Source organism: Perca flavescens, chromosome 15, assembly GCF_004354835.1.
Source record: "Perca flavescens isolate YP-PL-M2 chromosome 15, PFLA_1.0, whole genome shotgun sequence".
In the NCBI taxonomy this organism is placed as follows: domain Eukaryota; kingdom Metazoa; phylum Chordata; class Actinopteri; order Perciformes; family Percidae; genus Perca; species Perca flavescens.
Window position 1 is genome coordinate 15,754,219 of NC_041345.1, and position 25,526 is coordinate 15,779,744.

The following is a 25,526-nucleotide window of genomic DNA, read 5'->3' on the forward strand; positions in this document are numbered from 1 at the left end:
GGGCATAGTGAGAGGCAATAGGAGAAGCTGAATCTCCTGGAGGATGAAGATCCATATCCACAACATTTGAAATAAGGCACCGACAGCCAGGAGAGGGGAGAGGTCCCAGGACAGCCCATGGTCCAAAACAGAGAAGCCTGAGTGAAAAGAGAGGACAAGGAGGAGAGGCTAGGGAGAAAAAGAGAGAGTGAGAAAGCGGCGTACAGCTTGGATATGCATGTGCTTGTGGGACAACAGACAAACAGGGTTAGAGAGATGCAGTAGTTTTCAGAATGTTTAGCGTATCCTCTTCGGCAGGACAAATGAACTATAGCACTACTAAGCTTAATAGATTCATTGAGACTGAGACTGACTGGCCAGAAGGATAACTGTAACAGCTACACAAGACCTGTAGTAATTCAATAATAAGTTATAATACACTGGATGTAACAGAGGCATGAGTAAGGGTCTCTGCATCAGCCACAGAAGATTTTTGAAAGTGAAAAACGGCGGTAAGGTCAAAACGATTAATATGTGGGTCGAAAGTTTCTGAGACAACTCTTTCTAGTACTTTTGAAAAGAATGGTTATAGATTGATTGATAATTATTCATAGACCCTGGATCAAGTTGTGGTTTATTTGAATAGAGGTTTGACCACAGCAGACTTAAAGCTAGTGGGGACAATGCCAGTTGTAAGTGATAAATTAACAATAGTCAACATTGTAGGTCCCAGAAATGGCCACAGATCTTTAATAAGTTTAGCCGGTCAGGGGTTGAGGAGGCAGGTATTTGGTTGGCTAAACTCCAGTTTAGACAAAGTTTCAAAAGAGATGGTCTACAAACATTGCATGCAATGTCTCTTGGTGTTGAGCTATACTAGTAGCCTATAGTCAAGACAAAATATGTCTTATTCCAGCACATTCCTTTTAAAGGGTGAAATTTGGAGTGTCAAATGAGGCAATAATGTGCTGGCAGGAAAACAATAAACATGACCAGTCTTCTTTTTAAGTCCTTTTTTACAACAATTTCCTCAACATTCAGATGAGTTTGTCAGCAATGCTCCAGATAACCTGCAGAGGCAGACAGTGAATCCCAAATAATTCAACAAAATAAAACAGACCTTTATGCTTAAACACACCCACACCACTGTCCAGAAACTATCCTGCTGTGGTGCATCATGTTGTGTATAGTGGTTTCTTTGACACTGAATTTTTTTCTTCTTTATATCATATTTTGCTAAAACAAATAACAAACATCAGACTACAGACTTTGCTTGCTCAAGCTGATTAGATTTGGATGTGGCCAGCAGATGTCACTACAATACAAATAAACTGTAATGCATGAATGTTATTTCAGTATGAAATGAGCAGTGTATACTTATGGATATTGTTATTCGTTGTAGGATCTGTACGTATGTCTGTTACAAAAACCAAGCTAAGTATAATTCAGTAATATATAACCCTCTAAGAGTCACTGAATGATGTTCCAAGAACAATTTATCATTTAAAAACTAGACTTGACGGAGCACAGCAGATGACTCTTGTGATTCTTACAAAAGCATGTGCAGTATGTTTTACACAGTGTACAGATGCACACTGGAGATGCCGGATTAAAGATTTGGCTGACCTGCACAGTGCTAGAAATCTTGTCAGAATTGGTTAAGAACAAAATTGAATATTTTGTAGTACAGTAAATACAGTTTAAAGTCAGGCTGGTTTTACACTACGATAACTCAGTGTTCTCTTATCATATTATCATATACACACTCTCAATTCAGTTAAATGTCTGATTTATGCTTCACAGTTTACATATACACAGGGCACATTTAGCAGTTGTGTGTTTACAATCTGTTTTGATAGTGACAATCATTCCAAGACAGGGTGGAGTGAACTACATGACAGCCACCAGCTACATGCCGTGTTTGTCCATTAGTTCTTTAACCAGCATTGGGACATTTTCTTGCTTTTTGGGTTATTACCACGGTCGATATAACACTGTACATTCATTATGATCAGAGGACAAAGAGAAAGCAATAACATGAGAACAGATTGATGACAAATATGTGACATAATTGGATTGAAATTTAAAAAGCTACTTCCACTGTCAGCTCAATCTGCCAGTATCAGTCCTACTTTATGTAAGTCTCCCTGTACAATCAGAGGGTTTAAAGATGGAAAAAGGAAAAGCAATGCATGGACTTCTAAACTGACGCAGCACAATTAGATTATTACTGAGCCGATATATATGGCCAGAAAGTAAAACAGGGCTGACCCAACCTCCAAAAGCCCTTATTTTCCCACAAAAGCCATCCCCTCTTGCATAAAAAAAGTAAGTTTATCTGAAACTGTGTGATAGGTGTATGAATTATCCTTGGTAGTCAGTCCCAGTTCAAGTGCAGTTCATGTGAGTCCAGGAAGTCAGAGGAGAAGACGCCCACTGGTGCTGACATGTCCAAAGGGTTGACCCCCTCTGCTGGCACAGACAGGGTAAGGTCCAGCCAATCCATATTGTCCACGTTGGTGCTGTTCAAGCTCAAAGCAGAGGGCAACGTGTTTTCATTAAAGTCCACCTCCATGGTAACCACAGGTGAGTGTAGCTCCTCCATCAGCTTCAGTGTTCGTGGCTCGCTGTGAGCACCCAACCTGCCATCCAGGAGGGTTTCCAGCTGGGTGTCAGTGGTTAGGGTTGCCAAGCTGGCTGAGGAGCTAAGATGTGCTGCAGGCAGCTGGGCCACTTGAACCACGGGTGGAGGGCGGGATAAAACTGTGTTGATGGGAAGGGTGGTGACACTGGCTGTCACAGGAAGAGGCTTGTCCAGGCTGGGAGGATCCTGTCTGATGAAGGGTGAGATCTCTGAAAAAAAAGTACAGAAAGATCAGTATGAGAATCCAATAATCACATGCAGCCTACTTTACGTCTTATTTGACCAGTGCCGCCATGAAAGAAAAGTTGCAGTATTTCTCACCACCACTCTCGATTAACACATCAAACAAGTCATCCATCTGCTGACTAGCTGCAGTGGGGCCCTGCAGAGAAATACAAATGCCAGTAAATGTTAAAGTGGCTATAGTATCAATTTAAGGGATATACTGTACTAAACCGTGTATTTACAGTATTTGTCACCTGAACAGCTGTTAGCATGCTGCGTGTCTGTTTAACTGCATCCTCGTAGCGGGGCGGGTCTTTACACTTTGACACATGATTTGTGAATTTTGGCAAGTTCAAAGTTGGCTGGCTGGTACAGGGAGACTGTTGATAGGTAAAGACAACAGTCCCTTACTCCAAATGAAAAACAGAATATATCTGATACAAACCATCAGTCAAATGCAGTTGACACTGTCCAAATTAGTAAATAAACCAGGGCTAAGCACTTTTTAAAACAGTAGTTATTACATGCTTTAGAGAAAAACAAAGCAAAACCAAAGATAAAGTAAGAGACACTAAAGGATCATCCTCTACCTTAATTGAAGGATCTTTAGGAACACTTTGGCTAGAGGAGGCTCTCACAGGACATCCACTCACTGGGCATGTGTGGAGTAAGCTTTGTGCTGTACTACCCATCCTCCAAGTCTGCAGAGAAATTTTAACAGGTCAGCATGGAGGCATACATGAATAACTGCATTTATGCCATCACAGAACAACAACAACTGCATTTATGCCATCACAGAACAACAACAACAACAACAGCAACAGACACTTAACAACAGTAACCAAGGTCTTTTGAGAGACAACAACTGGGAATTGTGGGCAACCTAAATGAAGATTGTTCTGCACTCCCTGCTTTTTAACAATGTTACTTTAGTTGAATTTTATGGGGCCCTCTATCAGCACTATGCAGCGTAGCTCACGAGTGTTCTCCTCAGTTAGTATTGAGTTGTGGTTTCTGTTGCTAATTCTGGCTGGTAGAGGGACAACAGAGGGCAGTCAGGGCACTACTGTCAGCCTTCACTCAGCGCCTGCTCCAGTAACCCAAGTTTCCACAAGCCTTCTTTTGATGTGAATAGGGAAGTATTTCAGCACCCAGCTGAGGCCTGTTATTACTGTGCCAACAAGAAAGATACATTACCCATGATGGAGCATCAACAATGTAAAAAAACTTGTCATGTGCGATTAGCCAGTGCCATCGAAAACACTGCACCAGATGTATGATTAGCAACCTAACCCAAATTTACTGCATAGAAAACAGAATGTATGATTTCAGGTGCACAGACATATAGATGATAACATACAACTCACATTTTAAAGAAATCCAAAACTACTAGTAAATCACAACTGATAGTGATGACTAATAAAGAGACGGACCGAGGCAGCCTGTGCAAGCATAAGTGTGTGTTTTTTTTTTACCTTTGTCAGTGGCTGAGTCTGAGTGCTGCATTGCTGTTGTAATGCTGCTGAGGCCTCTATTTTCTGTGGCACCTGTCCAGGGGTCTGGATGAGGCCTGGGGCTGCGCTGCGAACAGTAGTGTGTAATTTAATGCTGTTGGCAGGGAGCTCGATAGTGACTGCTGAGGCAGGACGGGATGCAGGCAGTAGAATCTGAGCTCCAGCCGGGATTGTCTGCAAGGTTTCAGGCTGCTTAATAGTCTGGTGGCTGATGATGAACTGATTTTGAGGAGCTAAGTGGCTCTGATCTGCCACATCCTCTTGTTTGACCAACACTGGAACACCAGGAGAACCACAAGACGCTGAGCAGTTTGATAAGGTCCTGTTTTCCTCTTTGACCTGGATGGGAGCAAGAGGGCTGAGCTGTGGCGGGGAATCTCCTTGCTGACTCCTCTTCTCCACCTCCAGCTGCAGCTTCAGCTCCTCTACCAGCCTCTGCTCCTGCTTCAGCTTCCTCTTCAACTCCTCAATCTGACGCTCCTTCTCGTGGAGACGTTTGTCCTTCTCAGAGTCCTTCTCATAGGACCTCGTCTCTGTGGGACACTTCTCCTGTGGAGCTCTCTGTGGGGAGTTCACACAGGAAGCAGTGTGAGTTGGAGAAAGAGCATTTGAAAGCTTGGTCGGGCTGTCTGCCATACTACTGTCCTCTATGCCCAGACGGGACACCTTGGAGGATATAGGGGACACAGGCGGGGATAACTTTTTGTTTTCAGACTGTGAGGCTGCTGTGACGGCTGTTGTCTCAATGGCAGTAGCAGTCTGGATGTTAGAGTTCTCCTGGTACAACTTTAGCCTCTCTATCAGATCTGTCTTAGTCCCAGAAACAGGCAAGGATCTGAGTTTTAGTTCCATTTTTAGCTCAGCAACCTGTAAAGATAACAGATTAGTATAAAATACCTCTCAACATTTAGCTTGTAGAGGGATGCATGCATGCATGAGGTGCATATAGTCAGACTGTGTGCAGGCAGCAACATGTCACCTTCATCTCATCCAGATTAGCTGGTAAATGATCTGGCTTGTGGTTCGTCTGAGTGTGGCGGGGCTGCACAGGGGGAGACACAGCATTTCCACTTAGAACAGTGGAACAGCTGGTTTGTACCTCAGTTGTAGGTCTGTTGTAAAAAGGCAGGAAGCAAAAAGGGAGTACAGATTTGAGAGGGAACCTAAAATATTATCTAATTTTCACCAACAACAGCTTCTGTTTAGGAAGCCGTGGGCAGGAAATGTAAAGTATTTGAGACAAACAGCAGCTGTGGTTAAAGTGTTATTACTCTCTGTAAAACCAGGTTTAAACTTTTGATTTGGTTTACTCAATATTCATATAACTTAACTTTAAAAGGAAGCAACATTTGTACTTTAGAGTTGTTTCAGTAGATTAAGTAATTATCACTCAATACAAAGTTATCAGCCTAAATCCTTTTTTTGTGGTAAATTGAGCCATACTTGAGTGTGGCAGGCAGGACGGCCTGGTAGTTGTACTGTTGCTGTTGCTGGTTTAAGATCTGAAGCTGCAGGAACTGCTGCTGCTGCTGCAGGAGATGGGCGTAAGCGGAGTCCATTAGCACTTCATTGTGCTCCTGCTTCTGGTCCGGAGGGATGTACTGATGGTACTTTAACCTTTTCACCCGTGGTTTGGGTTCTTTGCTTTTTTTGCTGCGGCTTTTATCGCCTGGTAGCTTGGGCAGGCTTTGCTGCAGAACACAACACAACACAGAATAGGGGCATGTAAAAGTTGAGAGGACCATCTGGAAGATATTTGATTCCTGTGACTGATCTCAGTCCAGTTTATCAGGGAATACAGTTAGCATTGCCAGTGCCAACACTGCAAGACTTGGAACTGATACTGGACTTTTAAAGCTTGAAGCATTAAGGTAGAACATTGTTCTGACACCCGAGGAGAACTGCAGGATGAGGAAACGGGTAGTGGAAAATGTGACCTTTATTGTTTTACCACCTGCAGTTACAGGATACACATGAAAACGGCTTGGCATAAGAGCAGCATGTTCTAGCTATGAAACCAGAAACTCAAGCTGGGATAAGCAAGCACACGCCCTTCCAATTTGTCAAACTTATTCTCCTATTGTATACCAAGAAAGGAAGAGTTCATCGTATGCTCAGAGGATAACTGGATTATGATAAAGTTTTTGCTTCACTCCCATCCTTTAAGTTTTGGCCTACATTTTACATAACCTAAATGAGGAAGGCCAGCCTGTCATTTGACTATAATTAAAGACAAACTGCGGCTGGCACAGATTTTAGCCAAAGGATTTGGGAAATGACTTTAAACCTTCTTGTTCTTTGAACTACGTTTAACTTGGCTGAATGCTGACTTTTAGTTTAACCTAAAACTGATATGACTTTAGTATGACAAAACACAGACTCTGTGTCTTCTGACATCACATCTCTTGTCACATTTCCAAAGGAAACAAAACCAAAACAAAATGAGAGAGCTCAGTCCCAGAGGTCAATTTCATGTCAGCTGGTTGTAAACATTAGAAGACTGTAAGTAAATAAACTGCTTATATGAACTCATCATTTATAGAAAAATCAATACTCCTACTAGAACACTTTCACATGACTTTGGTCAAACTTGGAGCTATTAAAAAACAACTGAAGCTCACCTTCACAAGAAGCGGCCCCGGTGTGATACTGGGGACACCGGTGGTGATTGGCTTAGTTGTAGATGCTTGTTGGTTGCTTTGTTGCTCATTGGTGGATACAAGGCTGACTACATCTGATGTGGACTGTGAGTTTGGTGGTGGGGAGTGCTAAGAAAAGCAGACACAGAAAGACACCACATAATCTGTTCAGTAAAAACAGTGAAGCTATGCCTGTTAATCAACATCCCGCAAGAAAAAGAAAAGCACCTCAACTGGAATTATATAACCAAAAACAGGTTGATAACATTCAAATGTTTCTACAAATGATGAATACATTATACTCGGATAGTACACTGTGTGTGCATACAGTCAATAAAATAAGTAAATAATTATAAATTAAACAAATTTTAAAACTCTGCTAGATTAGATTACTTGTCAAGAAGGCTAGTTTTGTGTTGACATTTTATAAATTGTAATAGGTCAAGGTATTGGTGTACCTGTATGGGAGAAGTGGCCTCGGTCCCTCCAGACTCCCTTGGAGAGGCAGAGGTGGAGCGGGGAGATTTTTGGCCGGCAGGCTGTTGTGGTGATAAGGCATCACCGCTGTCCTCATCAAAGTTGTAAATGTCTGGTGGTTTAGAGCAGTTTGCCTCACCACCTGTGGGGCCAACATCTAACATAAGCAAGTACAGCTTATTATTTACTTAAAGGATAAAAAAAAAAGCATTTGTCAAATTGAAGTTTGTGACTTGTTGACAATTAAAGGTTCTGACACACCAACCCGACGGCCGACCGTCGGCAGAAAAGGCAGTCGGACTGATCAGTTGGTTCCCCGAGGTCAAAAAAGTGCCTCTGAACACACCGAAGCGACGGCGACTTGTTCTGTGCGTGTGCGAGACGCAATACGTCTCCATAACAGCAGGCAGCGCTAATCTGTATTGTCGCCCAAAAAATTAAAACTGGAAATGACGGAACATCTCCTAGTAAACACAGAGCACGCTGTCGTCAGTCATTGTTTTCATCAGAAAGTGTCGATAGTAGTCAAGAAGGATCGTTGTTGTCATTACTCGCTGAACGGAAGAAAATACGATGGCTAGTAATAAGAAGATACTGGTGTTGTCAGCTCTCGGGCTCCTTCTTGTGGTAGAAGCACTGATTCGCTAGTCAAGGGCTAGCACTCCACCAATCAGATTAGTCCTTGAGTCCGACTGCCCACTGGCTGATTCAACAAGTCAAATTGGCCAAAATGGATGCCGACGGCTTCTCCGACTGACAACGGCACGGAACACACCAAACAGACTTGAGTCACCGACCTCGGCAGACTGTACAACGGCCGATAATCGGGTTGGTGTGTCAGAGCCTTTAGACGTACAGTGACTGCTATCAGTGCATATAGTACAGTATATACATACCATATACTGTTTATGATTACAAAAGGAAAACTTGAGTTATCAGTGACTACAGAGTAAAGAAGCCATCACTTGAATGTACACATGCCAATACAGTAGAGACAGAGTCTACAGCCATACTCTGTGAGGCTTTACTTTACAACTACACAACAACATTATATTATATATAATGTTTACCAAGTTCCTCCATCTTAGTTTTAGCGTGCTAACATTTGCTAATTAGCACTAAACACAAAGAACAGCTGAGGCTAATGGGAATGTCACTGGTTTTGCAGGTCTTTGATCATAAACCAAAGTGTTGGACACATTTATATTATGACTTGATGGTAGTGCTAGATGAAAAGTCAGGGGAGTTGCGATTCATCTTGAGAGTGAGCTCATTGGTACCAAATTTCATGGCAATCCATCCAATATTTGTTGAGATATTTCACTAATAAATAAAAATGTCAACTTCATGGTGGTGCTAGAGGAAAAGTCAGGGTATCACCAAAGTCAGCAGGCTTCATCCACCAGCCTCCATGAATGTGTGTACATTTCATAGTGATCCATTACACAGTTGTTGAGATATTTCAGTGTGGCCTCTCAAACACAGGTGTAATAACATCAATAATGGCTAAAACATGTGCCTGATGTGCTGCAATGCTGGCTTGACTTAACTCTCTGGCTGTCACTGTAAGTGGTGAAATGTTGGTGGTGAATGTAGCACCAAAACATTTTTTTTAATAGTGTGGATATAATGGCATTTATAAGTATCTACCATCTATGTCTTCTTCAACGCCAGAGTCAACAGGCAGTATGTTCTTCTCCACTAGCTCCATGGGTCCAGGCCGCTGGGCAATCTTCTCATTGAGATCATCAGCCAGTCTGGCCCTCTTCAGCTTCATCTGTGTGGCCTGCAGGGAGGGTTCAGCCTGTGTCTCTGATAAATACACAGTGTATCACTAGCTGTGATACGGCCAGCATCAGTCAGCCTCTTAACTGCTTTGTCAGGGTGACTCACTGCAGGCTCAGCCAGACCTCACAAACTTCTGGCAACCTCAAAGACATTTATTTGGTTCTAACTTTGTAAAACAAATTTAAACAGGCAATCAGTGTGATTGGATGAATAAGCACCTTATTCATCTCTGTTATCTAGACGCCATTACACAGTAAGAACACACAGGAGGAAGATTACCTTGTAGGATGTGCATACGGACCAGCTCAGAGCGCTCAGGTCTGCTGCAGAGTTTGTGCTTTAAAAAGCTTCCAGTCTGTTAAAAACATAAAATAAAGTAAATATATTTTGGGGGGAATAATCTAGATTTAGATACATAAAATCATAAGCTGCAGTGTAATGCCATTAGGCTTACCCTGGCTCTCTCCAGGCTGCGAATCTGCTCATGAAAGGCAGCAGGTGTTTTCAGAGCTGTGAAAAGGTGAATCAACAAAATCCATATCTTTTTGGTCAATATACCATATTGCTACACAGAAGCAATCGGTTCTCCTTCCATTTTAAAATAAGAGACTATTTATTTAACTACACAATATTTCTACTGTAAAAACTCTTTGTGATGGACTTAGGACTAATGGAAGCAGGTTATCAAAGTTACTTCCTAAAAAACTACTATTAAGGCTACAGCCCTGTAGAGAATGAACAGTGCTAAGTGTATACCTACTATAATGTACTTAATCATGATGACATTTTGACATAAATGTTTGACTAGTAATTCACTTAGTGAACTGAGGGACAGTATAAATTGGCCTGAAGTACAAGAGGAAAATACACAAATCAATATAAACTGCACATAAGTAATCAGTCATCAGCATTTCTACCATGCTGTTAAGTAGTTACCCTGAATATGACATCAGCCACTTAGCACACTGACTCGAGTACAGTGTAATTCATCTTTCATATCATTATTTCCATGTTTTTGTCTATCTTGTTTTGCACAAGTGTCATATTAATAAGCAGGAGCTCATGGGAGTCAAACAGGAAGTACTGGCTTTACTGACTCAAGCAGAGGTATTGTTGCAGAGTTACTCTTTGATCTCGCAGAATAAACTTGTCCTGCTTAAAGCAGGGTCTGTCTCACACTGAGTAGTCACCTCTGCTATGACCAGCGCTGTTTGGCTTAAGACACACTGGCAGGGGGGCGTTCTCAGGAGTGTGTCAGAGAAGCGAAGCAAAACATTCCTGCTCATCACCTAAACCTCACTGCATACCTACCATAAGCCTATAAGTGTGGGAGCAGCAGAGTGCTTTAGTGGAGAATGGCCTAGGAGGTTTGTGTGCAAGCCACGCTTGGCTAGGCCACTGACCTCCACTGAAGGCTCAGTCGTTGACTCATGTGGCTGTGTGGAGCCAGAGAGGAGCTGAAAGCCTGACTGCAGGAGGCTTCTCAATAGAGATCAGGACAAAGAGAAGACGTTTTGTCTTTTTTTCTTTCTACCTTTCCAGCTATCAGCATGACTCTGTCACATATTCCTCTGCTCCACTTTTGTCACATCAAAGGATGAACGGTATAAAGTAGGAGCTAGTTCTTTCTGTTATGGCACTGGTGTGCTTCCTTATCTGCAATAAATCTTTGAGTCATTTTCATCATTGGCTATGTTTACATGAGTACAATTACACGACTACATACATACATACATAACATAAAACTTCCCCTAATAAAGCTGTTTAATATGTGCAAAAGATTGCAAGTGTAATCTTTATAACCTTTGACAGACCAGTATGAGCACCAATATCATCACCTTAAATGCAACTAATGCAGAAATACTGTACATGTTGTTGTGAATACACTTAAAAGAGCATAATCACAAATAATGTTATTTACATGGGTCTCGCCTTTGTCACATTGTTTTACTGGCATCAAATATGCCCTCCAAAAGCCATGAAGAAGTTTGGTTAATGAAGATCCTGTGGTTAGTTAGATGTAGGAAAAGTTGAATTTCATCTCTGATCCTATGCTTGTAAGAGCAACAAAATAATGTCAGTAATGAGAAAAGTAGAGGATAGTTTTCAGAAAGAAAGGCACTCTGGGTTCTGGACCTATTGGTTACTTTCTTCTTGACTGTCATAATTTTCATAGATGCTACTCAATTAACCTACATTTCTTTTCAAAGCACAAGGTGTGAGTTTTGTTAGTGTGTGATATAAATACTCACGCGGCATGATGCCTTGCTCCACAAGCTGCTCCCGAGTTCTCCTCTGCTGCAGACAGAGCTGGAGGACTGTGAGAGTGCAGAGACACAGAGGTGAGAGTTGAACTTTTACCATTCAGAGCCAAATCCGCTGAGTCAACTAACAACCATCTCTGGCTTTAACTGTGAAACCTTCAAGACTTCAAATAAAACAAAGCACTTCTTATATCTCAATTAATACGCAAGCCGAAAGGCCCAACCGTAAACCCTGTTCACCACCACAGACATCCTATTCACTTCCTGTATGGTTTTAACTAGGGTTGTTAAGATTACCACAAGTTTTATAACAGCTTCTTTCGACCAGTGCAATGTGATTGGCCAAGAGCCTTCCCATTGAGTGTCAATATCTATGTGGCATGCAAATACACAGAGAAGTCAAACAAAGTAACTACAGCACAGAATAAAACCAGGTAAAAGAGGGATTAATGTTTGGGCTGCAGTCACGATAATGCGCAAAACTGGTCATGACATAAGCAAAAGCCAAGTGAGTTGTGTCTATTTAATAAATTGTTTTTAAAATGTAATCTTGCTTTGGGTGGATAAGTAGTGATCAGTTATGTTATTGTAGCACATCAAAGACATGATTATCATCCAGCAGAAATTGTTGACTCTTGCATAGAGGCCCCACATATACTTGGACGATCCTCAGTGTTATTTTCCCATTAATATAAACTGTAGTAAGATCCCAGTTTAAACATTTATAAACAATGAGCGTGGCCATATTATTTCAGTTGAATAACACCACTCTGTGCAGAAAATGTTGTTTGAAGAGTAAGGGAATGGGTGATGGTGACGAATGAGGTGGCGGTGTGAGGTACATGAGTCCCTTATCATCACCACTGTAGTGAAGTGAAGCTGGCTTTGCTAGAGCTACTCAGTGGCTCAGGGGAAACAGCTACTCCCACACACACACACACACACACACACACAAACACACACACACACACACACAGACACAGACACACAGACCTGCTCAATTCTCCTGGGAAAGGCGCTGGGTCTGAACAAGCCTCTGTGACTCACTCTAGCAAAAATAAACTGGGCAGCTGTGAGAACAAGGCCTGGGAACCATGAAATTTAGGGGTAGTTAAGGGGGTGGGGTCTCCAGTTGTATGCAGAGCCGAGGGGACGTTCACGGGCTTTCACTGGTGGGCAAAGGAACACAGAGTGACAAGTGCTGAGGCAAAGGGTGGGAGGCCGAGTCTACTCTCACAGCAGCCCATCAACTCTGGGGCAGAGAACACAGTGTGCCTGCCCCGCCTGCTGTGTTTCCTATTACAAACCCAGGCCAGGGGGGTTATGGTCAGCCTGAGACAGTTTGTCTCAATATTAATATCCACTGTGACTTGGAATAAATGCCACAGGCCAGACAATTTATGAGTGCATAATGCTGCATATCAATAACATCAAAAGCTGCCTTCCAGCGTCACAAGAGAATGAAGAGTTTAATTTGAGCATCAGTATTGGGGTACACCTCATGCCCGGGGTCCTCCTCACTCTGTGTCATCTTGTGTTCAACCTGAACCCTGGCTAACCTCTCCATGATGCAAACTGGCTCCACTCCTGCTCACCAGCAGAGCGTACACAACAGAGGTTGTGGAGAAACACAGAGAGAAGGCTCTGCTGAAATCCCTGTCTACTGATGTAATCTCTAATCTCAGACCCATGTTGTTCTCAGCAAATCCTCCCTGGAGGTCTCCTATTAGACCTTTTATTTTATTTGACTTTTCTGTTTTTTTTTTTTAGAAACCGTACAAATAAAAAAAATCTGTTTGGTGTGGCTTCAGATACTCTTTGCCCAGACAAAGCCAAAGTTAGTTTAGAAACAAACTGACACTGGGTTATGTTGACTTTACTGTTATAAATACCAAAGACTTTAAACAAAATCCCATTTTTAGCAAAGATCGAGGCATCTATAACAAGAGATAGACTAAACTATGAATATACAGATTACATGGGTTTATTAAAAAAGGCATTTGAGTTTGCAGTGGCCGATTCAGATGCATTTTCCTATGATACCTTCACAACTCGCACTTTGATAGACTGTCTTGTATTGTAAGAAACTATTTTTTTTAGTATAATCAGCTTGTGATTATTTAAAATGTCTATAAACATACCAGTTGACATGTTTTTAAATGAAACAATCAGTACAGAAAATACTTCACACATCTACAATGTGCGTCAGAGGGGGAGAAACAGGTCAAAAGTTGCAACGCAAACTCCGACACACTGTCTAACTTGCAAAAAATATATAAAGTTTAATAGTAAGCAATATTTCGGTACTAGACCATCTTCAGGCAAAAGATGAGGCTAAATTAAACTATAACATTACTCATTTTATCCTAAATCAGTTCAACAAAGCAGAAATGTATCAGCAAGGCTTAAGCAGTGAGAATTAGGTGATTGTTGTGTAATGACGGTATAGAAGGTAAAATGCAGCTGTTGAACACTGGATTTTCTAAGTTGAAAATGAATGTCTACATGAAATGCTGATATGGGTAGTCAATGACTTTCTGAATTTATATCTGTATCCCGGTGGAGTGGTATTTTCCCAAAGCAAAAGGGCCTAAAATAAAGCCAGACTCAAAGTGATGAGAAAACATGAGTTTCCTTCCCCACGAGTGGGCGTGTCCACAGAGACTGAGTTGGCAAACTGGTCTGGGTTTGGGTTAAAGAGTTATATTTAGTCAGGTCATGAATAATAATTTATTGACATGGAATATAAATAAAATGTTAAACCTGCAAACTTGTGTGTGATGGCCCTTACAGAAAGGAATTTACATTTTGCTTTCGCTTTGCTACTTCCTGCATGCTATACATATCCAGTATTATGCACTTTTGCCATGAGAATGTTTTAATACATTCTTTTCTATCTCAAAATGCACCCAAGACACCTCATGGACTTGGGTATTTTTCATCAAATGTGACTTCACAGATGTTACAATAAGATAGTGTAAGTGTAGAACCTCAACACCAGTTACATAAAAAAGCATGTTACTCAAGGCCTGGTCCAATCAAAATACACTTGCTGATGATGAATGCAAACAAGAAAAAATAAAAAATGTGTAAATAATGATCAGAATCTTGATCAGCAGCACATCTGGTTATTGCCCTTCATCTAAATGAAGCTCAGAGTGTGTACTTATATTACAGGTGTGAATTCATGCTTATGAAACCAGGAGACTGACTGTTTTTCTACAGCAACTTTGATTTATGATCCATCTGAACACAATAGTCTCTGCTGTAGGAATGATAGGCTACTTGGCATGAGTCATTGTGATGACTGTTGCCCTGTCATTTCCTGTTGGGGCTGCGTCTATGTCACTACAATCCCCCTGCCAGTTCAGCCAGCATCAGTGAAAAATGAACACAAGTAAAAAACTCAACTTATTTTACGTAGACATACCAATAAAACAATGAAAAGCATGCAGATTAGACAATGAAAAGAAAAAGCACCTGATTTGAATTTACCCCTGCAGATGGAAGGGGTCTCCACACCAAGGCAGGCCATAGAGGAGAGCGGTTGGCTTGGCGGCCAGGTCTGGAGTCCCATGGAGTGATGAGGCCTGTGGAGAACGAGCGGGTCAGGGAGAGAATAGACTCAGTTCTGAGCGAACAACAGCTGGCTCTCAGAGCTGCAAACAGTCCCTCCTCTCTGGCTCTGTGCTGGCCTCAGCGAAGAAAGTGTGTGTGTATGTAAGAGAGAGAGTGTGTGTGTGTGCTCAGTCAATGTCAGGAGGAGGGAACACAGCGCTGCTCATGTTAACCCTCGCTAGGTCATTTTGCTCTACTCACAGGGGGCTCATCATACTATGGCACAAATGCTGGGGAACTTTTGATATTCTCATTTGAATCACCATCAGGGGACCAACTCTTTTACTAGTAACGAATACATGATTGATCAAAACAAGCTCTTGGGAATTTCAAATGGGCACATCTCCATGAGAAACAGCATGGGTGTTTTTTTTCTCCAGAAATGTTTGTAGCACTAGATAACAATGACAAGAACAGACACGCTGAGTCCTCAGGGACAGGGAAGCTTATCTTTAAACATTTTTTAATCATTAGTGAGTTTTGTTTGTACTTGACTATTGTTTTCATTGTTGTTTTCCATTGCAACACCATTGATTTATAGCAGCCAATTTCAATTTCATCTTAGCTATTGTATTAAGCAACTCCAGCTTGTATGTAACTATTTATTCATGATGAGAAAACGTCAAACTAAACAGAAGAGGTGTGTAAAAATCCAAGAGGAGCAAATGCAGTGGCTCATACTAAAACATACTTAGTTGTGGCTTACAATGGTGGTTAGATGCCATCCATGACTACAAAACGCACCAACAGGAAATGAGATAAAAAGGGAATTAAACTAATTGTGGTGAGTTCCGTGTGTCTCAGTGTATCCAGGAAGGCTGGTTAGAAAATATGTCAACGCTAAAGAGCCGGCGTCTGATCCCACAGAGGATCTGATCTCAAGGTGAAGCTGCAGAGATACAGGATGCTGTGGTGACCTCTGTGTTTTGGACTAATAATCCAGAAATATGCATGTCAAACAGCAAGGGATATGGAGTCGATCAAGTAAAAGGGTACTGGTACAGTCCGGCACAATATGTTATGACAGCTCAACGCTAGGACTGAATAATGATGAACAAGACCATTACAAATATTGGAGTATAGCTGGAGCATTTGGTATGTGGAAAAACATCTTTCCGCATGTCACACCGTCCGTAAATACTCAGAATTCTTTTGAATTTCCATCTCGCAAGTATGTTGGCCACAGAAACAAAACAACAGATTTAATGAATGCCTCTTACACCTGTTTTGTTCCACAATCAAAACCTCGCTCCTGCATCAAAGTCAGCTGTAGGCTCTCAAATTCCAATCCAAGTCCAGAACAATGCTGTTTCTCATTTTCAGTAACAATTTAAAAGTCTAATGTCTTGTCTTAACCCACAATGTGTATTCATTCAATATGTTTTCCATTCACACAAAAACATATTTGAAAATATAAAACCTCTCTAGACTGTATTCAGATCAATTAAGATCTTTTTAGCACTATAATAATGTCACTGCATTGACTATTAATAGCCATTTTAGCTTAATGCTTATCACACTCATTAAACATCTACTTCCCACTGGCCAGCTGTTTTTCATTACTGATTACTCATTTAGAATAGAGTGAAAACATATGAGTAACAGTTGCAGTCACTGAGCAGTGTTTGATTCATGATGCAGGTTTGTGGTGAAGAAAGATACAATTCTACAATTTCACAAGAAATCACATCAACCATTTGTAGGCTGGCTCAGGTTTGCCTTAGTTAGCTCTTAGTTATGCTGCTATTGTTTTAGACTGCCGGTGGACTTCCTATAACACACTGAGATCTGTGTGCATTTGTGTCTCATTAATGCTTGTTACTAACTTAGTTCCAGGGAGCTTATTCCCCGGACACGGAGTCCTTATGTTTTCTTGCCTCGCAGATTTCCTTGGATTGGGGTGGCACCGTAAATCGTGGTTGCAGCTGCTGCCGTGGTCCTGCTTGATGCCCTGCTACGCAAAGCTACTACTATTACTGTCATAGTTCTATTATCCTTATTGTTACTATAACTGCCACTGATCATCATACCAACTGCTATAATTATTATCAATCATATTTCTGTATATCTGTATCAGTGTCTCTGTGTCCCGACCGGCAGCAGCAGATGGCGGCCCACCAAGAGCCTGGTTCTGCCTGAGGTTTCAGCCTGTTAAAAGGAAGTTCCTCACCACTGTTGCACCAAGTGCTTGCTCTTGGGAGGAATTGTTGGGTCTTTGTAAATTATAGTGTAGTCTAGACCTACTCTATCTCTAAAGGGTTCTGAGATAACTTCTCTTATGATTTGACCCTTTAAATAAAATGAAATGTTCCAACAAGTATGAGAAGATCAAGGGTGCTTTCACACCTGTAGCTCTGTTCATTTTGGCCGGACCAAGGAAAAAAATCATCCATTGACTTAACCAAGAGCCGTAAACACAATGCTATATGGACAGAAAGACAACTCATCCACTGGACAGTTTTGATGACTGTCATCCTGCATCATCAGTGCTACACGGACCCACATCCAGAGACTGACAGCAAGTCACAGGGCTGCCCCTATTTTGTTTATTTACTGTATCTTCTCTAGTGGTTAAAAAGTGAAGAAATAACTTATTATGATCCTTATTTGTCGAGACTGCAACTCAAAAACATTTTATAAATAATGCTGACCAGGTAGAAATAGGAAGCAAAAGAGGCTTCTTTTACTATGATATTTAGGTACAGTACTGTGTGGTCGCTACTGTTCACTCACTTTTTAATGAGGAACTGTCAGTCAGTAGGTCACAATCACCAAACGCTTGAAGATTTCAACCCTTTTTTTCTTCAAGAGCACTAGCATTTATTTGTTTAGTACATCTCAAGATTTACCCACTGAGCACACTGTTGTGTATTTTGGGCCACTATAAGATCTGTAGTTTAGATACACCTGATGGATTGTGGGTAACTTTAGCTTCTGTTGTTGGTGTTAGCCATGCTGCTGTAAAGACATGCTGTTGGACTAATAAACGGTTAATATTCCGTCGTAGTCCGAGTTATCATTGTTATATCTAGTAACATGAAACATTGAAGAATATAACACACACCACTATCTTTTTGGACAGGATCTTTTTTAAATCATGCTAAAATCACATATCTGCTATCATAAAATTATGTGGTTGGTCCACTTTGCTTTCACACCCCAAATGAACCGCACAACTGAGTCCCTCCTTTTTAGGCAGTCTTGGTTGTTTACTCCACACCAGAGTTTGATTGTAGGGCTTGGGTTTGGTTTTATTCCAAACCATGTCATAAAGTAACCTACACATAACACACAACACTTTTAAACCAGCCTAAAACAAACAAACAAAAAACACACAAGAGTTCCTAAACTGAACCTGAATAGGGATGTGGAAAAAAACAGGGTAAAACTTACATTATAGCCCACAAATTACAGTGTAGTATTTGTTGCTATAAAATACTGACAATACAAGGGATGGATAATAAAAAGTGTTTAAGAGCGATAGAGAAAAGGGGTATTGGGTAATTACTATCATAATTTTAAAGACATGTTGCCACTATAAAACTAGTTCCTCAGAATATCAATACTGTTTTACCACATTTTCTGTGTCACTTACAGTGAAATATATTTATATATCCCTCCTACACACAAAATTGATCCCCCAAATTTCAACTCTTGTTGCCTTCCTGTGTACCTACATATTTGTACCAGCAGACAACAAGAGCTAAAAGGGAACTGTGAATTTACAGGATGAACACAGCTGAAACACTCTAAACAGTTAATACATTGATTTAAAAGTCTCAGTTGTGTAAAGTGTACGTGCCATGAAGAGCATTGCCACATGCTCTACCAGAAATGCGTAAGCCACATTATTAATAATTAATCCTAATTCATTATATGTCATTTTTATGAGTGATCATTTATGGCTAGCTCAGTGAGCACCAGGATACTTGGAGATGGAAAAAAGTACTTTAAATAAATATTTGTTACATTAAATCAAAGGTAAAATATTTCAATGACCGATAATGCAAAAAAAACGTTGCTGTAGACGCATAATAAATCCATGTTCCCAAGAAATAATCTTTGATTTCAGTAATAACTGTGTGTGATTATGTGTTGGCTTCCAAAAGCAATTTGATCTAATTCCTAACATCATTCCACAAACAAATCACTCAAAAGAGTTTGTTTTCCCAGAGTGGCCTTGCTCTTAAATGGTCAACAGTATGTGCTATCAAACTGATGTTTTGGTCACTGATTCGGCCCTGTTTATGTCTGCTCACTGATTCGGCACTCCTTGAGGCAGCAGAGGCCGTAGGAAGCGAGACCCTCTTGGATGTCAAAGAAACACAACTCCTGATCATCCAGAAGCTGTGATTCTGCACGGGGAGCAAAAATCAATATTACTTGCATGATGGGGAGATATTTAAAATAAATACATGGATATGAATTGCCCATATAAAGTAGCGCATGGAAAAACAAAGTGATCAAGTTCCTATATATACTCTACTGTACTGCATACTATTACTTATAGTTTGTTTTGTGTTCATGTGAAAAACTTAGGCTTAGTGACAGTGGGATGAGTAATTTCTGTGACACAGAGCCAAACATTGCACAATTTCATTCTAGGCCTCCCCCTCTAGATGAGAATCGCTGTAATTTGGAGCCGCACATTCCCCAAGGGTAGAAAAAGTCATTCTCATCTCTTCCATTACCACAATGGAAGATTGTCAATGAGGATTCAGCTGTGTTACATGGTTCTTAACAATAACTCCTTCAAATGATGAGATGTTAAACTAACGTTTGGTAGTAATTAATTAATATAGTAGAATGAATGACCTAGCATTAGGGAACAAAAACCTAAACATGATAACGGCTGTAATGTTGGTGTACACTGCAGTGTTGGTATTGTAGGGACATGTGTACCATAAGCCTTGAATCTCAAATAGGAGTAATGCCAGCCTTCAGTGCTGTGCTGTCAATGTGAACTCCATACTCTCGTTCCCAACATCAAGGCTGTTATACCAGGGCATGAAAGGAATATTGATTACTGTATGATTGCCAGGTGTGTTTCCATTTATTTCACTGATGGTAAAGAATAACTGCAGCCATTTTATTCACTGTTCTACATCATTTCATCTTAGATACATCATTTCATCTTATAGCCGGGACACACTAGCCAGACGGCCAGCCGTTGATAGAAAAGCCAGTTGAGATGATCAGTCGGGTCCCCGAGGTCCAAAAAACTGCCTCGCGACACACTCAGGCGACACCGACTTGAGAAATGTAATACGTCTCCATAGCAGCAGGCGGCGCTACTCTGTATTGTTGTCCAAGAAATGAAAACCGGCAGCTAATTGGACGAACGCGTCACATGGGTTTGTTTTCTCCGGAAATTCAAAGCCAGACTGTCATGGCGGCTCGTTCAGAATACGATCTCATATTGTACTAAAATAGTTCACTGAAACATGTTTCTGAAAACATTTTAAGCGAGAAATAGGCCATGCAGTTGCTGAATCTGTCTTCATTTCAGCTCAACAAAGGTCAGTTTAAAGGGGTGATAGAATGATTATATAGAGTATTTCACACTGTTCCTTATGGTCTCCTAATGGGGTATGTAACATTGGTTGGGCTGAAAATGGCCTGGTTGATATTTTATTGGCCCTTATGCATCCCTGTGTTTTGGCCCTATTTGTAACAAGAGCTTTTCTTCCAAATATGGTATGCTCGTGAATATTTAGATGAGCTGAGCGCTGATTGGTTGAGCGAATTGCCATACACACACATTAGAGACGCGCGCTGATTGGTTGAGCGAATCCCCAATACACACACATTAGAGAAGCGACAGAATCTCATATTCCAGACACTGCAATGTTTCCTTACCAAATTCACTTCTGAGACTTTTTATGTGAGAAATCAACTATATAAAGCTCAAATATGGGCCGTTTTAAAATTGATGGCTAATTGCAAATATGGTAAGACTGTGTGTCGCAACTCCCCTCTTCCTGCTAGCTAAATGGCCCGTTGTGTGAGAGTGAGAGCGCGGTCAGCGAGCTTATTACACCAGCAATCTCTTACCACATGTTACACACATGTCACGCCACTTATACAACATCTAACTAAATGTCTTATAAAGCTAACAACGGTGTCCAATTTCAAGTTAATTAATATTTGTGAAGACTATGTGTTTCGTTAGCTGTGACTGTCCCTTCAATCCTAGCTGTGTGTAGCTAGCTACAAATCACAGATAGTTAGCTTCATTTTTGGCGTAATTCCGAGTATATTTACAGTTTGAATTTTGTCACGCCACTTACAACATCTAACTAAATGTCTTATAAAGCTAACAACGGTGTCCAATTTCAAGTTAATGAATATTTGTGAAGACTAGCTAGGTGTTTCGTCAGCTGCGACTGTCCCTTCATAGCTGTGTAGCTAGCTACAAATCACGGATAGTTAGCTTCATTTTCGGCGTAATATAAAGTATATTTACAATTTGAATTTTGTCACGCCACTTATACAACATCTAACTAAATGTCTTATAAAGCTAACAACGGTGTCCGATTTCAAGTTAATTAATTTTTGTGAATTCCAGAGGAATTCTAAGAGGAGGCTAGCTAGCTCCATCCAGCCGCAGGCTCTATCAATGAGACTCGCGGACAAGAGGCGTGTATTTCACCGATCGTTTGTTTAAATAACTCAACACATTATAATTACACACATTATAAGATTAACTGTAACCTGTGGTAAGAGATTGCTGGTGTAACAAGCTCGCTGACCGCGCTCTCACTCACACACACCTGGCATTAGGAAGAGGGGAACTGCAGGCCCTGGAGTTCTGTCAGAGCACCGGCGTTTAGTAGTCCATTAGCCCACAAAACGGTGACTTTGGGCGGGTATTACGTGCCGTGGGTTGCCAGCCGTAACGGAGCTCAATTGAGCTCACAGCAGGCCGGGGTCTGTGAAGGAAGGCAGGCCCAGGCGGCGAGGCAGTAACCCAGGCAGCACTGGCCGCTGAAGCCCGACACACAGTCGGACAAAATATGCAATTATACATACATTTTTGTAAAACGGTCCATATTTGAGCTTTACATAGTTGATTTCTCGCATAAAAAAGTTTCAGAAGTGAATTTTGTGATGGAATAGCAGAGATCTGCATGACCTATATTCAGAAGACTACCCGATCTCAGGTCATTTGTGTAGCCTATGTAAATGTTGGGGCGTGACCGTTCTCTTAATACACCCACGGCTGTGACAAAGGTTCAGGATTTTGAGATGCTTACGTAAGCAACTAGCTTTGTTGAGATTCGCCCGTTTTCAGCGGCAGTTTCAAAATATGAGATTTTCATAGTAAAGGGGTGTCAATGGGATTTTAAGCTCATATATATGTCCTATTTACCCACTGAACTGTCGTTATTCAACTATGACAGGGTAAAATCGGTTTTGCATTCTATCACCCCTTTAAAGGATTTTCGTCAGATTTTGAGAGACTCTAGTCACGCTCATTCCGCTCCCCATTTCCGGGTGAGTCCCGACCGAACAGATTCGAGTCACTGACCTCGCCAGACTGTCCAACGGCCGATTTTCGGCCCTCTTTGTCCCGGCCTTTAGATACAGTATTAAGTAAAGTAGCACTCAAAGTCATGACAGCACCATGCCAAAGGCCAAACTAGAGCTACAACAAATATCTGAGATTAAAGAAGGTTTGTACAAATTAGTTTGGTTGCAGATTGTTCAAGTGGATGACAAAAATTACTATTTATTCTACTTTACATTTTACCAACACTTCTGGCCTGAAGGTATTGACTTTAGGAAGGTTGAGTGAATCATGAATTGATAGCTTTTATAAGCTGTTGTATTGTGTTGTTAAAATGCTTCAATTTCCGGACTTTGTACTTCTCACCTGTGATTTTACTGACAGCTTGATGCAACCCTTAAAAAACTGAATGTAAAACACATTCACTCCATCAAAACCTTTTATCTTGTCCCCTTTTTTATGACAAAAAGTGTTTCCTTTGTTTTGCAGTCTATTTAATGCTATAATAGCTCTTTCACACACTATTTTAGAACAATATGGACAATTCAATACTCTTTTGTAACTTCACATCCTGTCTTTTACATCCATCCATGACAGCTCACTGAAATAGAAGTGATTCTTGTACGATGTTTCCTTTGCAAAGCGAAGGATAAAAAGCACAGCAAATACACAAACAAAAGCCCATTACTATTTATCTGTCCACAATGTTTCCTGCAGTTATTTAGCTATTTATCCCAAAGATAAATTGTGCTGGTATACCATCCTACTGTTGTCATGCTGAGAAAGTGTACTTCAACACCATCACTGTGATAACGACAATCTCATTAGACTCTTGACCCTCGGTGCCAAAGTATTCTTCAGAGCCAAAATCCACACTTTTTCCCAGATGAAGTTTATTTGAACATTAAAGCACTCATTAAAATCAAGTCCCATGTAGGGACTTGATTTTCAGCTTATTTTTGCTCACAGTACAGTGTAATAAACACTGACTTTTAAAGAGGTTATAGAATGGTTATATAGGGTATTTCACGCTGTTCATTAAGGTCTCCTAATAGGGTATGTAACATTGGTTGGGCTGAAAATGACTCTTTTGCTGTTTTTTTGGCCCTAATGCTACCCTGTTAAATGGGACTGGACTGAAACAAGAGCTTTTTTGCCTTATATGGCTGAGCTTAGCACGCACACACACACACACAGACAGAGACACACACACACACACAAAGACACACACACGTTCCCCTCTATGACCCTTCTGCCCCGAGTCCCCGACACATAAACTCATCAACTAATCTTACTGTACAAAGCACCAGATACAGAGTTTCATTACAGTCTATTCATCCTCCTGTGTGTTACGCGCACGCACCCCTATGCTTTCGGCACTGTTCGCTGAGGATCCATGTTGGAAAAAAAAGTTAACGTACCATGAACCGCTGCTGGCAGGCAGCTTCTGCACACCGCCCATTGCGAGTCCACTGCGCCACTGATTTAAATCCACATGTCCCGCTCAACTGTTGATATCTACTCATTTTCTCTGGGCTAGTATTCCGTATCTCCTGAGAAAGCTCCAGCCAGTGTGCAGCGGGGTCTGACTGTCCAGGCAGAAAGCCAGCGATCCGGGCAGGCACTGTGCTGCTGTCACGGCAAACTGTGGAGCTCCTGAACTCTGAAACAGTCTTACTAAATTTGCAATTAGCCATCAATTTTTGTAAAATGGCCCATATTTGAGCTTTATATAATTGATTTCTCGCATAAAAAAAAGTCTTAGAAGTGAATTTAGTAATGCAACAGCAGATGAACAATGTATAACGTTTCTGAGATTTGCGCGAACAAGATTTAGAAGACTAACTGACCTCAGATCAGTTAGTGGCATATGTAAATTTTGGGGTGTTACAAAGATAGAAGGTAGAGCCAAATGAGAAGGATTTGGGATGTTGACGTCAACTTTTAGCTTTGTTCAGATTCGCCTGTTTTCAGAGGCAGTTTCAAATTGTGAGATTTGCAGAGGAAAGAGATGTCAATTCGATTTTGTGGTTCTATGTATGTCCTATTTACCCTCCAAACTGTCATTTTTTAACTATGACTATGTAAAATCGGTAAAATTCTATCACCCCTTTAACTTACATCACATCACTGATGGTCAAAAACACTCTTGAAGGACCATAAGCCGATTTCATACCACTTAAAGGCTTCGGGAGTAACCTTGTTCTTTTCTGATAGTGCCTGCTAATGAGCACACTGTAATCAAGTTTAGGTGCACTGTGACATCTATACATCTATACAGCCCTTTTCAGCTGACATAGGTATTTCCTATAAAACCCAGACTGCGTCAAATTCCTAGTGGATTTTCACTGGGGTGGTTCCAGAAAGAATCCCAGGGAAGGTCAGGATAAGATGCACATTTGGAGTAATTTGGGTGCAGGTATGCGAAGCAGACAGCTCCTTCCATAACACACAGCTCATTTCTGGCCCTATCGGAATCAAGATGTCAGACTGAATAAGATCACAAGCACGTTTTTTAACATGTGCTGCTTGTACACCAAAGACAGATGTTCAGTTTAATCAAAATATGAATCTGTTAATCAAACTAGTTCTCAGAGTATCAGGTGTTGGGCTGTGCATGACTGATTGCAGGGTTATAAAACACTGACATTTCAAGCCTTAGAGTAGAGTTATTTATCATGGTAGTGAAAAGTCTGGGTGGCTGCCATGGCATTATCTTCAGTAAAGGCATTAGGTGTATCATATTACACCTGGACCTAAATTTAGTCAAAGACAATATAAACCAAGAATGTGCTTTAATGATGGAATGCAAGTCAAATTGTTCTGTATGCCAGCTGGTGCCTGATCATTAGCCTGAAAATGGATATA

At 41.0% G+C, this 25,526-nt stretch overlaps 1 protein-coding gene across 2 annotated transcripts; it reads right to left on the reverse strand.

The window, feature by feature from the left end:
• Positions 1-699: 699 nt before the first annotated feature.
• On the reverse strand, positions 700-15,219 carry mrtfbb (myocardin related transcription factor Bb). Of its 2 annotated transcripts, none has more exons than XM_028600405.1 (14): positions 15,026-15,219; positions 11,519-11,584; positions 9,721-9,776; positions 9,546-9,621; positions 9,129-9,290; positions 7,460-7,635; positions 6,984-7,130; positions 5,806-6,053; positions 5,342-5,474; positions 4,324-5,229; positions 3,439-3,549; positions 3,103-3,228; positions 2,945-3,005; positions 700-2,832 (listed from the first exon to the last, which is right to left on the reverse strand). In XM_028600405.1, the coding sequence occupies exons 1-14, from the start codon at positions 15,105-15,107 to the stop codon at positions 2,357-2,359; spliced, it is 2,826 nt and encodes a 941-aa protein (XP_028456206.1). In that variant the 5' UTR covers positions 15,108-15,219; the 3' UTR covers positions 700-2,356. The 2 variants fall into 2 exon arrangements, with proteins under 2 accessions (XP_028456206.1, XP_028456205.1); XM_028600404.1 differs by having other exon boundaries at positions 15,011-15,219.
• Between the last annotated feature and the right edge of the window lie 10,307 nt (positions 15,220-25,526).